This window comes from Hibiscus syriacus, unplaced genomic scaffold (assembly GCF_006381635.1).
Source record: "Hibiscus syriacus cultivar Baekdansim isolate YM2019G1 unplaced genomic scaffold, ASM638163v2 tig00110330_pilon, whole genome shotgun sequence".
NCBI lineage: Eukaryota > Viridiplantae > Streptophyta > Magnoliopsida > Malvales > Malvaceae > Hibiscus > Hibiscus syriacus.
This window is the reverse complement of record NW_024062686.1, coordinates 912121-928588: the sequence shown is the minus strand read 5'-3', so window position 1 is coordinate 928588 and position 16468 is coordinate 912121. Positions and strand designations below refer to the sequence as shown.

Sequence of the window (16468 nt, the reverse complement as noted above, 5' to 3'; positions counted from 1 at the left end):
TGTATTCATTCTTTGTGAGCTTAAACATTTGTAAACACCTAACTAGTGAGATATTCTTGTTTACCCAAATCAAATCTCGTAAAAGGGGAGTGGTTCTAGTTTAACCTTATAAAAACTAGAGAGTTGTAAAGGTTATACATCATCCTTGAAAGGTAAGAACAAATTAGTGAATTTATTAGAAAATCCTTAATATGGAGCTAAGGTAGTGGATGTAAACTTGGTTGAGAATTCGAATTACTATAAATCATTGTGCCAAATTTTCTATCTTTTATTGCTTCCGCACCAAAAAATTTTAAAGGTCAATTCATCTCCTCTTGACGGTTTTCGGCTGATCGTTTTGAGCCCAACAGTAGATCTAAAAGGTGAATCTCAAAATTTCCAACAGTATCTAACTTAGCCAACCCATCTACTGCCCTATTATTCCGCCGAGACACATTGGAAATGGATGCTCCGATCTCGCTGAACAAGATCATTAATATGAGAAACGATGGAGCTAGTATCACGGCCAGCACCATTGGATTGGAGAACTCTGGCTCCAGGCAATCCAACTCAACCACAACACAACGAAACGAAACCCCCTATACCAAGCACACCGAAGGCCAACGAAAACACCGAATTATTCAGCGTTAATAACCATGCAAGTACCACTGAACTTAAAAAATCCAAGCAACCAACGCCCTGCACTATCTCGGATAACTCCTCCACAGGCAGCGCGGAGAAAAAAGAGAATATTTTTATTTAATATAGAACTCATAACCTCAGAGAATATTAAAAAATAAAGATAAATAATTTAATCGGTCAATATATTTCTTCAACTACTTGTAAATCTTAAAAAATGTTTATAAAGGGGCCTTTAGTAGAATATGATGGCACCTTATAAATAAAGTGAAAACATGAAAAAGAAAAGCGCCACTTCAAAATAAGAGAAAATTAAAGGTGATAACAATATAAAAGACAAAAGCATCATAGTTAATTAATTTAAGAGGAGGATATATTAAATCATTGAAATAATATAAAATAATGACTATAAAATAATATTTTTTAAAAGAATTTAATATTTTACAAACATTATTATTTAAACTTAAAACATCTAAAAATATCAACTTTATTTTTATAGCTAAAATCATAGTCATATGATTGATTTAATTTTTTAAAATAAAAATAAAATTTTAATTTTATAAATAAAAACAAATTAAACGAGACAGCCTTCTGCAAAATTTCAGTCGGTCGATTGGCGTAAGTGTCAGCATCACACTCAAATCCACAGTAAAAATCTTCTCTTTACCTTTGGTTTAGTTTCTCTCTATCTCTTCCCTTCTTCGATTTATTCTTTTTCGGTCTCCCTTTTCCTCGAGCTCTGCATAAGCAGAAACGGAAGCCAAACACACACAAATAATGCTGGCGTGTTTCACGGACTATCTTAGCTTATGCAGATCTACTGCTGCAATTGGGTGCTTTTTCCTGTTGCACTTCTCTTTCTGCAGCACCATTTCCGCTGCTTGTTTGAACGGAAACTGCCAGGTTCGTTTCTTTTTTCTTCCTTCCTTTCCGTTTTCTTCCTCTGCGATCAGTTCAGTTTTGAGCTAAATTCACTAGAGATTGTTTCAGGTTCTTGACTCATGTTCCCAGTCTACAGATTGTGGTCCAGGTCTTTATTGTGGGAACTGCCCAGCTTTGGGCAAGAGTCAACCTTTTTGTACCAGAGGCCAAGCTATCATACCCACTTCTGTTGTAAGTGTTCTTCCTTTTCTTTCTTTTTGCATGCACTGGGAATGTAGTTTAAATTTGTTTCATTTTTTGGTAAGGAGGCTCTTTGTTTCCATTTCTTTTTATATTTTGGTTATGGATGGGTTTTACCATTCTGTTGTTGTTTTTTCCTCTTCTTTTGTACTTCCATTTTGTTCGCTGAGCAAATTGCTGATGGGACATTCATGTTTTTGGTGTGAATTTGGGGGCCAGATTGGTGGATTGCCTTTCAACAAATATTCATGGTTGATGACTCACAATTCATTCAGCATAGTGGATGCACCATCTCTGCAAGGTGTTCAAAGACTGACATTTTATAATCAAGAAGACACTGTTAGTAATCAGTTGATGGTGTGTACTCTCTGTTATTTTGCATCACCTTTAAATGACCTTGTTAGTTATTGCGATTCTAAGGGAAAAGACCCGGCTTCAACCAGCTTAGTCTGTAGGGTGTGTACATTAAGACTAAGAAAAAATTCTGAACCGATTCTACCTTATAATTATCAGACTAATAAAAAAAAAATTATCTAGAGGAAAGTATGAAAAGAAGAAATTGGGCATGATATGCTAAAATTACATATAGTCTAGTTAGTTGATAATGTGAAAGTTCCATTTATTTTTACACTTTGTATGATTTTGTCCGATTGGTATTAAATAGCATTTACTTAGCTTCTTTATGGTCCCCCAAACTATGGAAGCATTTCTTGTCTTTTTAAAGAAACAAATGAACAATTGATTTCTCTATATTCTAAACTTATTTGCTTTGTGGTTGGCTTCTGTCTAGAATGGAGTGAGGGGACTGATGTTGGACATGTACGATTTTAACGGCGATATTTGGCTCTGCCATTCATTCAGGGGACAATGCTTCAACTTCACTGCCTTTGTAATTTGTCTTTCCATCTTAGAAATTTAGCAGTTATAATGCATGCTCATCTTTTTAACTTCTAATTTTCAGTTTTTCGATACAATTTGCAATGTGTTGATTGGATCTTATTTAGCAACCTGCAATTAACACCTTAAGGGAAGTGGAGACATTCTTGAGTCAGAATCCATCAGAGATTGTAACCATTATAATCGAGGACTATGTGCATACACCAAAAGGACTGAGTAACCTTTTCACGAGTGCCGGTCTGGACAAGTATTGGTTTCCGGTGTCGAAGATGCCAAAAAAGGGTGAAGATTGGCCTACTGTGAATGAAATGGTGCAAGCAAATCACAGGCTTCTGGTTTTCACCTCAGTTGCTTCTAAGGAAGCGGAGGAAGGAATTGCTTACCAGTGGAAGTACATATTAGAAAATGAAGGTAATGGTTATATACGTATGATGTTTCTTTCTAGGTTCATATTGCGTACTTGCTTTCGAATATCGAGTAAACAACTTAATGATATTATGGGTTTCAGCTGGAGATCCCGGGGTAAAGTCAGGCTCATGCCCAAATAGAAAAGAATCACGGCCGCTTAATTCGAAAAGTGCCTCTCTTTTCCTCATGAATTACTTTCCGACTTACCCGGTTGAGAATGAAGCTTGCAAAGAACATTCAGCGCCCCTTGCTGACATGATTGGAACCTGCTTCAAAGCAGCAGGGAGTATGCTGCCAAACTTCATAGCAGTCAACTTTTACATGGTATTCAATTTGTAACATGTGTGCATGTATAATTTTTTGATCTAAAATATGCAAAGCACTAACACGAGATAAATCTTGCAGAGGAGTGATGGAGGTGGTGTTTTCTATGATTTGGATAGTGTGAATGGCCAAAGGTTATGTGGATGTAATACTATTGCAGCCTGTCAGGTTCGTCCAAAACTGAATTTAGTTTTTCGGGAAGCATTGGCAACTTTAGTTCCACTTTTCAGTAGTCATTCATGGGCTTATTTTGCAAAAAAAAAGAAACACTCCCCTTACTAACATTATATATTGCTGGCATCGTATCGCAAAAGAGTTTGCAATTTTTTTTTGTATACAAAACCTTCTCCAATGGTTATTGAAATCGAGGTTGCATCTCCGTAACATCTGGTTGTTGTTGCTTGCTATAGTTAGTCCAAATTCTAATGTATACGAACTTTATTTTTTCCCTTTTTTTGCATTAGATTAGCCGTGATTCCAAAACTGTTTTCTGAAGTACAGAAACATTCTTTGTTCTCTATGCTTTTACATGAGAAGAATCTAGTTCAAGGCAGGATGGGGAGTAATGGTGAACTTGGTCATGATTTATATCTTTTCGCAAAAGATAGTGTTGAAAGATACTAAAAGAAAGCCTTGGTGTGATTGTGTCCGCAGAACTACAATTTTGAACTTTATTTTGCCGTCTATTTCCTCTTAACACTTTTCTGATGGTGTTCCCCAGCAAATGGTACAGCTCAACTGACCTGATCAATTTCGAACTTGTTCTTGTACAGGCTGGAGCACCATTTGGATCTTGCAAGAACATATCTATGCCTTCTTCAAGTCCAATGACCAGCGCTGCAGGAAGCTTTTCCGGATCTGTTCAGTTCTCAAAATCTGCTTCAGCAGTCAGATATCCTAATCACTTTGTCATCGGCTTACTTTCCATGCCATGTATGTTGTTTTTGTTGCGACTATAATAGATAACTCTCAGGATAGCTTTTATAGTTTTACGAGGACTTATATATAATGTCAGATTTTTCGAGTCAAGGCTTAGTATACAGCACCCTGCCTTATTAGGTGGAAGGTCAAGGAATGCTTGTTAGAGTCATTACAATTTGATTATAAATCAAAGACCTCTTGTGATTCGAGGCAAAATCAAATGGTTGTATGAGAACCTGAGCTAGGAAGTGACCAAAGAGAGACTTGCAATGTAATGAAATAGTAGTTAAAATATGTAATTTGCTACACTAGTATGATTTCCCTTAACAATATCGGGACTATCGCATACGTTGGGAGGGTTTGGGACACCTCACAAATCCTAATTAATATCAATATTTGATGAATAGGTGGGGTTTGATCGGAATTTGAAGTTGAAGCAGGCCAACAAAATTCTTGCAAAATGCCAAGTTTTCGATATTCGTTGGTAAATGTATATTGAATTATCTGTACATGTGGCCAAACCGAGTAGCCAATGAGAAATCTTAATCGGGAAAAAGTCGGCTCATCTATGTTTTTACTAATAATTTACATTGAAAAAATCATCTCCAATTGCAATGAAAAATCAATTGGATCAAAGCCATCAGATCGAAGGCCATGAAACTATAACTTCCTCTCTTCTCTCTTCTACCTCAGCGTGATCCATCTCTCTGAAACTGACCAATTGGCTGCTTCATCACAAGCCAGTTCACGAATCCGATCCAAAGGTGATGAAATGTAACTCGAAAATGAAGGAACAGAGCTTGATTGAGAAGAAGATGATGATTGAGAAGAAGAAGATGATTGAGAGGAAACCCAATCTGGGAATTCAAAAGGAGATTTTGGTGAAGCTGAGAATTCTTCAAATGAACATCTCGGGGATGTTGATTCTTCTTCTTCTTCTTCGCATCGATTCATTGAATTTGAAACGATCTGATCATCACAAGCCATGAATGGATGATCTAGGAGCATCTCTGCCGTCCATCGCTTCTTCGGATCCTTAACAAAGCATTTTCCGAGAAAATCTTTTCCTTGTTCAGATAACTCTCGAGGAATTCCTGGCAATTCATCGGAAACCCCAATCTTAATCAACAAAGCCGCCATGTTCGTCCCTGGTTTGAAATTCCAAGCTGGCTTCCCAGTAAACATCTCAACAATGGCACATCCAAGTGCCCAAATATCCACCGCTGAATCATACACGTTTTCATTGACTGACTCGGGTGCGATATTCAGAGGAGTTCCCCTGATTTCCATCCTCCTCTTTTCTCCCTCTTCTTCTTCTTCTTCTTCTTCCCCATTTCGCTTCGCCAATCCAAAATCAGCTATCTTCACATCACCGTTACCAAACAACAGGATATTTTGAAGCTTAATATCACAGTGAACGAACCCTTTCGAATGAACAAAGCGTAGCCCTTTAAGTATCGATCTTGCGTATCTTCTAACATCGGATTCCATCAATCTCCCGCCGCTTTTCTTCAGCTGATCGGCCAAGCTTCCTTTATCCGCGTACTCCAAGAACAAATTATACAACCTCCCACCCTTTTCGACTGTGTGATTGCCACCTAAACAACGGATGATTTGGGGGCAAGAACCGATTCGATCGAGCACTTCCTTCTCGTTCTTCAGCGAAACAGAGTCGATGAGTTGGCAAGACTTGACAGCCATTAGAGGAGATTTCGAGAAGGCATTTTTGGGTAGCACCAAATTGACAGCGCCAAAACTTCCACACCCAATCGTCTCCCCTCGAACCCACTCCATTGGAAACTCGAGATTTCTTCAGCTTTGGGTTTTAGGATAAACAGAGTGCTTCTTCGTTCGTTTTGAGGCAAAACTGAGGTTACAGGGCGTGATTGTGGCTCAAAGACGACTCCTTCTATATATAGGGGGGTGGAATTGCTTTATTCATTTCATTTTAACTATTTTATTTGGTGGGAGTCGGCGTTCCAGATGAATTTAATTTTTCCTATAATTAATGCACGTGATAGGTGAGAATGTGTTGTTTGTTTCAAATTTCATATCTTAATTGAAAAACGTGGTGGATATGACACCTCCAAAAGGATTTTTACTCCATATAATTTATACAACGAAAAATAATAACATTATAATATCCAATAATTTATAATTTGACCATTTAATGACTACATATACTTATTTTCGTCTCATTAGATTTGTCTAATATTGATTTTTTAAAAATTAATTTTTTTAACATTGAATATAATTATTTTAAATGTTTTAAATAATTAATTTTTATAAAAATATATATTTAAAAATTACTATTTGATTAAAGATTTTTAAAATGTATTTTTTATATTTTATCAATAATAAATTTTAAATAATAATGAGTCAAAATTAAAAAAGATTAAAAAGTTAATAATAGATAAATTTTGTATGAGATCCGATCTGATTTGATAAGATTGTTTTTATAGAAAAATTAGTTTAGGTTTGTCTGGTCAAATTTTATGTAAGATGAAATCAAGTTAAGTTTAGTTTTGGATTTAAAATAAAAAAAATTTCTGGTTATTCCGAGATAATTTCTTTTACAAATTTAGAGATAATTACTATACTATTTTCTCTCTATATTTTTTTAATTATGTCTTTATTTTACCGAATAAAAGTAATGTTGTCCTTGGTGAGTGGTGCTTTGATTTTTCTAAATTCCTTGGTATTTGTCCTTGGGATCGATAGTATGAAAGCAATCAATGTATTGAAGGATAATTTTAAGAGGAGTTATTCTCAGAAATGGCATTTGAATGAGATTCGACGACGAGATTGGAGAGTTATTATTCAACATGTACATTGGGAGGGTAATAAAGCAGCTGATATAATGACTAAGAGTGCTAGATCTGAGAGTTTGGATATTATGTATTATGTTGATCCTCCAGGTTGGATTCTTCTATTGTTGCATGAGGACTTAGCTCATCGGTAATTATGTGTAATTGTGTTTTTTGCTTTGATATTAATATGGTTACTCTTTTCCTCCACTTAGGTTTAGGGAAGTTTTTAACGAGGCCTATACTAATACTCCATTGTGTATGGTCTCTTTATAATGGAATCAGATCTTTCATACACCAAAAAGAGTAATTTTTAATATATTTATATCAGGTCGAGCCGAATAAATACTTTCACCTCAAAAATTCGAGTTGAATCAAGTTCTGGCATAGGAAATATGATGTTCGATTCGGATCAAATCAGATGGACTATATATATACTACTAGAGTCGGATCGAATTCGAGTGGAAGATATGTGCTCTTTAGGTATCGTGTTGATCAAAAACTCGACCAATTGTCAACTCTATAGCATATTTTAAGGTTCATTAATTGGTCGAGTGATCAAAGAGACTCATGATGTTTCATCTTATGTGAATTCAAATCCTGACATTTGTCTTAAAAATGTAATACATCTCTACTTAATAAAAAAATATGTAGTATATTTAAAAAATTAAAAGGATAAGAAGAATTTTTTTTTTACATTACAAGGATAAGATTTTTTTTGAACAATGACAATTGGATTTTATTAATAAATAGAATGAATCAAAATTACGACGCATAAAAATAAAGAGATAAATTTAGAGATAATAGTTACCAAAATACTCAAATAAGAATAAATAATAAACCTAATAAAAATTACGAAGAAAATTCTCAGACCCAAACAAGGATAAGAAGTTATATTTTAAGAATAAAACAAAACAATATATGGAAGATGCAATGAGACATTTAATATGGCATGAGATGGCGGTGTGGGATTGGGATAACTCCCAACTGCTGCACAAATAATCAAAATTCTCGGAATCAAATTGGCCAACTTGTGTGAAACCAAACCCTATATGGCATGTATCTCATCGGGGGGGGGGAAAGTAAAGAAAAAGAGGTCAGCAGACCTTAACCATCACAAGTTGGGCACGTTCTAAGCCACTCCTGAAGTTTGTTGGCCACCGCCCTTGCCTTGTATCTTACCCATCCAATCGTTCTCTGCTTTCTTTGCTTTTCTTACTTTACAATTCTTTCTTCCTTCCTACTTCTATACATGTACTTTACATCTTGCCTGCCCTCTACTGCCTAATTTACTTTTTCAATCTTATGTTACATAAATGGACTTCTATATAACTTTTGGTCTTAAAACTGAAGTTCTATTTTGTTATTGTATGTTACTCTGGCCTAATATCATACCTGAATTTGGCCTATGCAACATGTTCCTCTTTAAATAACGACACACCACAATGAAATAAGTTTTATGACTCGAAGTAACAAAATTTGTAAATAAAATTAACTTTATGAGTAGAATTTGGGGGCGTTTAGGATTATATATATAAAAAATTTGAGTCGAGGGTAATTCTGTCCAGGGCAAGAGGGCGTTAAGAATCTTTTATTTAAGAAAAACACGGAACTTGACTTAGCCACCCTACTTTTCCAGACCCTATCAAACTACTTTAGACAACATCAAGTTTACGGAACATGTATTTAACGGGCCACGTGACGTGAGCCAAGATGCATCGAACCGTAGCTGAAGCCGACGGCGTCTATATTACGTAAGCACATAGCCTAAATATGAACCTCGACGGCCGACGGTCCACAAACAAAGTATTTCAGCCAGCAGCAATAACTAACCAAAGCAAATTGAATCATGCAATGATTGATGAACCACGCCATCAAACGCAGAGTTTTATACCAAATTATCTTTACAGTATCAGTTCAATATAAATAATTTAAAAAAACTTTTAATGTTAATTATTGAGTTAATGTGAAAATAAGCCATTAAACTATACTTTAAGTTAACTTTAGGTGCTTAAATATTTTTTTTGCTTAAAATGAGTGTTTAACATTTTTAACGTTATAATTTTAAATACCTACATTATAACATCAATTTAAAAAAAATCGTTAAATCACACATGTCATATATATATATATATATATATATATATATATATATATAAGTTTTATTTAAAAAATTAAAAATATTATCTTTAAAAAACCTCAATATTTTTCTAAAATCCCAAAAGAAGAAACTCAAATCCCTAAAATTTTTATTTTCAAACCCCTCATTACCTATGTCAACCATTTCTGACCACATCGTCGGTGTCAAACGGTCACCCATCCATCGTCGATCATCTACCAATTTGTTATTGCTGAAAATTCTCTAAGCCCCTAAAATTAACTTAGCGTATAGGTTTGACATTTATTTTTGTATCAAACTTTAATTATTTTATAATTCACACTTATTCCCATCAAGCTTTATGAAAAATACATACCCTAGTAATATTTATGAATTAATTAAATTAAAAAAGAACTTATCATTTACTAGCCACTTATTGTTATTTTTAAATTTCTATAATTTTTTAAGATTTTAGTTATAAAGATAATTTCGTAAGGACATTAAATACTATGTTATGAAATACAAGAGATATCATGTATTTATATTTTTTGTGATTTTATAGTTGATTATTAATTTTTCTCGTATGTGGTGACAGAGATAAAACTGAACTATATTAAATTTTGTCACTTACGTGTATTATTTTTATTTATGTTGATATCATGTTTTTCTTTTGCTTTTAAATTCTTAACAAATTTGAATAATATATTTTATTTTAGGTTGTGTTTATTTACCAAGTTGAAATAAAATAATAAATTTATTTAAATTCAGTTATAAAATGAAAATACCCCATAATTTAAAAAAAAAAACTCCTATTAGAAATGTTGGCAACGTGATGAGTTGAATATACATGAACATGAGTTGCAGCCTCTGGTAGTGGGGAGTTCCTATCTGGTATGAGGTCATGCATATGCAACCTTTTCAAAGGTTCATGGAATGGTGGCCAAGCAGGCAGCCCTATTGACTCTGACCCTTGCCCTAGTTTTTGCTCTCTTTGTAGATTGCCCAACTTGTTTGCTTTCTGCTGGACTACAGTTGGTGGGGTTTTATTATCATTTTGAGCCTGCATTCATCAAATTCATCTTGTTTGATTCAGCTTTTGGACCTACACATGTGAAATCTTCTATCCCCAAATCATGAGAGATTCTCTCATAAGATTTTTTTTGGCCTTTTTAATTATTAGAAATCAAATTAGCCTCAAATTATTTGAGTTTGAATTTAAATTTATTTATATAACTATTGAACTGAATTTGGGCTTGAACGGTTTGAGTAATCAGTTAACTCAAATTCGAGCATCATATATATATATATATATATATATATAAACATTATTAATAATGTTTGGTTCAAGTGGTAACCATCTTAATATTGTTTAAGCAAGGTATTGAGCTCGAATCATTGTGTATGTACAAAATCTATGTCGAAAGACTTACCACCAAAGCCAGAGTGCAAAGCCTTGGAACCTGGAGGGGAAAATTGCGTTAGGTTGGTTTTGGTGAGTATAGAAGTAGGGATGAGAATGAGTCGGGTCCGGTCGGATTTTTGATCCTCCCGGCCCGACCAAAAATTTATAAATTCTTCACCCGAACTTGATCAATTTTTTTGAGATAAAACCCAAATCCGACCAAAAAAATTACACCTTCCACCCGACTCGAATCCAACCGGATTTTTTAAATAAAATCCAAACTTGACTCGATCGGACCTAAAATAATGTATTTATTAAAAATATTATTTTTAGTCGATTAAAATAGATATTTAATTGAAAAAATAATATAGAGAGTGATATTATTACAATTATCCCTAAATATATAAGATAAAATTACAATATTTTTCGGGTAAAGTATTTTTCAATCTAAACTTGAACCCGACCGATCCAGACATAACTTTAAAAAATTTGGGCTTGACCCGAACTCTTTTTTTAAAAAAATCCGACCGTCGGGTTCGGATCCCATGCTATCCCCATATGGAACTGCTGAGCTGCTGAACTTGGGAAAATTAGGTAAGGGTTTAAATTTAGGGTTGATTGAAACTGAGTCTTTGATAGTAAGCTCATTCGGTACGTAGCATTAATCTAACAAATCTACCACCTACCATTCAACTTTACGTTTACTCTTTTTACTGAAAATTCAATGCTTCTGATTCCTCTATCAAACCTTCTGTTTTAGGATCTTCCAAATCCCAACGATTTTTTTTTCATCCAAACTGTTATTTTATCTCATTGCTCAAATCATTGTCCAATTGGGCACACCGTTATATGTCTCTATTAATTTACTAACTTAAAAAACCAACGGATAAATAATTTTTACACAAGAAATTAGCAAAAACCAATGATTTCAAAATTCTATATGTAATAATTAATAATTTAAATTCACGTGATTACTAACAAATTATTTAATTTCTTAATTTTTATAAAATATAAGGAACAATTAACCAATTATCAAAGTATACGACTGACATTCATAATTAAACTTAAATTTAGTGAGTAAGTGGTCGAATATTATAACCAATTAACCATAACACGTTTCTTATGTAACCTTTACCTCAGCAATTACATGTACAAAAAATCATAAAGAATACCAAATTTAGTTACAATTTGTTAGGTAGAAATACCAATCCACCCACCTGCGTTGCCCTTTCCCATTCAATTGAAGACTACTTTAGTTGGATGATCTAACTGCCAAAACAAGAAGAGATAATATTCAAGCGGATGGATCTAGTCGGGGTGGGTGGAGACGATTAACCCCAAATTTAAAATTATCATATATTTTAAGTTTTTGTATGTATTTTTTATTAAAAAATTGTTTTCTCCTCTAAAATTTTATAACTTCGAGTTCGTCCCCTAGAATTTTATAAATTCAAATTCATCTTTCAAGCATAAAATCATCTGCCCGACCCTTTATTCAAGGCATGACTGTTGATTGAAATAAATCCCATCAAGACTACAGCCACTCTAATTTGAATCCCTGTTGACTGGTTGATGAACAACTGAAGTTTTTAACATTTAAATCGTCAAATTTCAGGAATATCACTCTTTGATCACTCCTATCAGTTTCATACAAAAAAAGGAGAATGATCAATCTTTGGTTTGAACTAGAATCTTATTGATTGAATTTCGGAGAACTGGAGCACAGCTATGATACTGCTGAGCAAATCTAGTTTGATATGACATCCGCTTAAGAAAAGTGTATTTGGCATCCAAAGTGGGAAATGAGAGATTTCTTGGTATCCTCAAAGGATTGAGAAATCAGTGCAAGTCGAAGGCTTTTGACTCTCGATGATGGTACACGGTTCCTACTGCTCGGACTGTATTAAACCATATTCCTCTCATCGCTGCATGAATTTCGCCGCTGTTTCAGGTGGGAGTATCGAATGACTATGATGATGCGTGTCGACAATACGCGGAATCAAGGCCTGCTAATTGCGTGCTTTTCACCACAATACACTCCAACCGCCTACTTATGTACGGCGTTAATGGGCCTTGGTTATCAAATTGCCCCAAGAGCACTCATATGTGGGCTTCTCCATAAGTCAACACGTCTGCTGAGGCAAAGTTGCCTATGTTATGCCTCTCACATTCACCACCCAACCCAACCACTGAACTCTCGACAAGTATATATATATACTTGAATCATCAAAGCTTCACAATCTGGAAAGAGGTTGAAGTTCCATGGCAGCATTTGAGAAACTTGTACAAGCGAAAGGAGATCCATCTTTGCTGATGATAGAAGAATATCAGTGGACCACTCTCTGGGCATTGTAATTATTTGCACTGTCATTTTCCTTGAGTAGAAAGATGCAATCAAAGTAGTGTGATAATTTTATGCAACAGTATCATTTCCACGAGTGTTTTTTTTTGGTTTCTTATTTCACTGTAATTTTGGGTCCCCGTGTGGCCTCGGGAGCAGGATGGAGAGGAGGTTATCTGATACACACAACTGAGCAGATTATTTAAATATTGTCTTCGAGTTACTGGAAATGTCTTGAATCTCAAACCCCCAAGTGCACTTCAAATGTACCAGTCATGGTCTTTGATCATGTAGATATGGTACATGTACTATTTCGAACTTATTTAATCTGTTGAATACCTGTACATTTAAAAACGAAATACATGAATTGACGGTAAAAATCTCAGTTCCTTTTCAATTCAATGAAATTGTCTTATACACACATTGGTGAAGACTGAAACTACAAAGCAGAGCCTCACGAATGGAAGGTGTCAGTTGAGCAACAAAGTGAGAAATTGCAGCACCCGAAGCCACCATTTGCATAACTGCAGTTGCAGTGGAGGGCATCACCTTCACCCTTCCAACCACCTTGTAAAGTGTGCCAAAGGCAATGATGAGAGAGACCAAAACTGTGCCCACTGCCGTCTACTAATACTACCCTTTAAAAGTTCAAAATCCCACTTCTGTGATCTATCATCCCAATGTTACCGGAATCTTTATGAAGCACCGGAACCACCAATGGGTTGATTCTCCTGACAAACTTCATGGTAAATGGAAGAATATTTTTTTAAGGCAAAGCAAGTCCTTAAGTGTACTTAGGGATGGCCATGGGTCGGGTTTCGGCCAACCCGACCCAAAAATTTAACATCCTTCACCCGATCCGATCCTATCCGAAAATATATACCTTCTACTGACCTGATTTTTTGAGATAGAATCTAAACCAGACCCGACCTGAAATAATAAAAAATATTATTTTTATTCAAGAAAAACAGTGATTTAATTGAAAAATAATACATATAGAAGTATTATTGTAATTATTTCTAAATATATAAAGTAAAATTATATTTTTTTAAGTCGGGTCTAATCGGGTATTTTTCACTCTAAACCCAAATTCAATCGGACCCGACTCGAATATCACTTTTAAAAAACTCGATCCGACCTAACCTAACCTAACCTTAATTAATTTAGATAAAATCAAAACCATTCGGGTTTGATCTCATGCCCATCCCCAGGTGTACTTAATGGCAGACCGTAAAAAAACAAAGTGGTTCATGCACCTTCTTTGAGCAATATCCTTGAATCCAAGCCATCTAATTTGTGGGCCTAAGGATATGACAAATTTACTAAATCGGAGGGCTGAATTTAGAGTTAGCCCCACGTGATGGGCGGTAACTATCAGAGTCCAGAGATCACACATATACAAATCATAAATGCGTTTTTGGGACAGGGAACTTTCCTACAAACTTTGCATAAATATATATATATATATAGAGATTGGCCACAAGTTATATAAAGGCCTTTCACATCTTTGCTAGATATTAGTTGTACTTTCTAAATACAACTTTTCATCTCTCTCCTTTATCTTCAGCTCTGTGCATCTTTGATTAAAAACAAAAACCCTAATTCTATCAAAGCTATATCTTCTGTCAGCTCAGCTCCTCGCCCATCTCTCTGACATTTCAGTCTTTCAGCTTGTTTCTTTCAAACAGTGCTTTTTCAAAAGGCCAAAGAGTATCAGATAGCTAGTTTGCGTGAAGGTTCAATGGATGTTGACATGATCAAACCCTCAGTAGCAGAAGATCACATGGATATGATGACAATGATGATGCAAATGGAAAAGCTTCCTGAATTCTGTGAGTCGCCACCTTTCAAGACCTATGAATTAAACTTCTCCAATGGGACTTCAAGCTCCACGATCTTACCTACACCACCCATTTACCCTAACCCCATTAATGATCCTTCTTCACTCAACACATTCATGGCCTTGCCACCTTCCAATTTATCATTCATCGGCAATGTCCAAGCTCAAGAACCCATGGCTCCACCTCTTCAATCCAACAACAAATTGAAGTATCAATCTCTTTTCAATAACTCCAACTCGTATCCTCCTTCGGTAGATAAGAAGAACTCGATGGCAGCTATGAGGGAGATGATCTTCCGTATAGCGGCAATGCAGCCGATTCATATAGACCCGGAATCCATTAAGGCTCCGAAGAGAAGGAACGTGAAGATCTCAAAGGATCCACAGAGTGTGGCCGCCAGGCACAGAAGAGAACGGATAAGTGAGCGGATAAGGATCCTGCAAAGACTCGTTCCGGGAGGCACTAAGATGGACACTGCTTCTATGTTGGACGAAGCTATTCATTACGTCAAGTTCTTGAAGAAACAGGTTCAATCCCTGGAACAAGCTGCTGTGAATAGACCGATGGGCGTAGGGTTTCCCACTGCAGCAATGGCTAATGTGGGCTACCCCTCTTTGGCGAAAGCTTGCCAGCCATCTCATCATTACCAAGTTGTAAGCAATATGCGGATGCTTAGATAATTTAGAATTCAGTTCTTTGATTTGTGTAATGGGCAATAACCATGTAATGCGTTTGGATTTACTTGTAAAGTGTGGACTTCACTTGTTCTTGGTGCCACAAAGGATCCCATCATATGCTTTCATTATCTATGATTAAACTTCTTAATATTATTCTCTACATATATCTCTAATATTGTTACACCCATCCAACGATTAAAGATTTTATCAGCAGAACATGACAGTAACTTTAAGAATTTCCCATGCATAATGCACTCGAGTTATTTGATTAAATATTATTAGATTTTTGTACTCAACTCACTTTGATATGAGCCCTGTTACACATTAAATTCGTATATGAGTATATTTCTACTCTTATAGCTCAATTAAAAGTATGAAAACCAATTTCACGTAAGATATAAGTATATTTTATTAAGTAGAGAGGTATTATATTTCTAAAAAAATATCAGAATTTCAACTCACGATAACATGAGTATCTTGACCACTCAACCAATTTAAGAGATTTCAATATATTTTTTGCGATAGTTTATACTTATTGTTATTTTGTAATATATATTAACTAATGTTTGGTACTTTGGTGCATTGGGAGAATAATTAATTTGAAATATTTCCTCTTCCATGCAATGAAAATTCCTATACATACATTTTGAGGGTTACCGTACATTGTTCAAGCTTGTATTATATAATTATATTCTTAATAGCAAATTCTTCAATACATGTCATGTACTGAAATATACCACTAATTTTGAAGGTAAAATTTTTAAATGGTCATTAAACCATGCTAAAATACTCCTTTTGAACATTGAACTTTTAAAAGTTACATAATATATCATTTAATCAATCCTTCAATTGTATTGCAAAATGAATATTACATCTTTAATTATCATTGAAGGGATAACTTAACATGTTAAATTAACAAAAAAAAAAATCTCATTCAAACTTCAATTATAAACTAAATTTCATTTTGATATTTTTAAATATTTTAAAATAATAATTCTAAAAAATCAATTAT

At 34.7% G+C, this 16468-nt stretch overlaps 3 protein-coding genes across 3 annotated transcripts; 2 read left to right on the top strand and 1 right to left on the bottom strand.

Annotated features, from left to right (window-relative positions):
- The first annotated feature begins 1324 nt into the window (after positions 1-1324).
- Positions 1325-4599, top strand: LOC120119040 (PI-PLC X domain-containing protein At5g67130-like). Its single transcript, XM_039138949.1, has 8 exons — positions 1325-1521; positions 1609-1731; positions 1960-2097; positions 2531-2629; positions 2745-3048; positions 3146-3369; positions 3451-3537; positions 4143-4599. Exons 1-8 carry the CDS (start codon positions 1396-1398, stop codon positions 4326-4328), a joined length of 1287 nt encoding a protein of 428 aa, XP_038994880.1. The 5' UTR covers positions 1325-1395; the 3' UTR covers positions 4329-4599.
- A 233-nt stretch (positions 4600-4832) lies between these two features.
- LOC120118906 (mitogen-activated protein kinase kinase kinase 18-like) lies at positions 4833-6157 on the bottom strand. The gene has a single exon (XM_039138821.1). The coding sequence runs from the start codon at positions 6082-6084 to the stop codon at positions 4975-4977; it is 1110 nt and encodes a 369-aa protein (XP_038994752.1). The 5' UTR covers positions 6085-6157; the 3' UTR covers positions 4833-4974.
- Positions 6158-14679: 8522 nt separating this feature from the next.
- On the top strand, positions 14680-15459 carry LOC120119051 (transcription factor HEC2-like). Its single transcript, XM_039138958.1, has one exon. The coding sequence runs from the start codon at positions 14680-14682 to the stop codon at positions 15457-15459; it is 780 nt and encodes a 259-aa protein (XP_038994889.1).
- Positions 15460-16468: the final 1009 nt, after the last annotated feature.

Bases quoted from the DNA above. Each gene is read 5' to 3' on its own strand.
- LOC120119040 (XM_039138949.1), top strand. From the start codon at position 1,396: ATGCTGGCGTGTTTCACGGACTATCTTAGCTTATGCAGATCTACTGCT. The intron at 1,732-1,959 runs GTAAGTGTTCTT...TTTGGGGGCCAG, and splicing joins CTATCATACCCACTTCTGTT to ATTGGTGGATTGCCTTTCAA. The intron at 2,098-2,530 runs GTGTGTACTCTC...GCTTCTGTCTAG, and splicing joins CTGTTAGTAATCAGTTGATG to AATGGAGTGAGGGGACTGAT.
- LOC120118906 (XM_039138821.1), bottom strand. From the start codon at position 6,084: ATGGAGTGGGTTCGAGGGGAGACGATTGGGTGTGGAAGTTTTGGCGCT.
- LOC120119051 (XM_039138958.1), top strand. From the start codon at position 14,680: ATGGATGTTGACATGATCAAACCCTCAGTAGCAGAAGATCACATGGAT.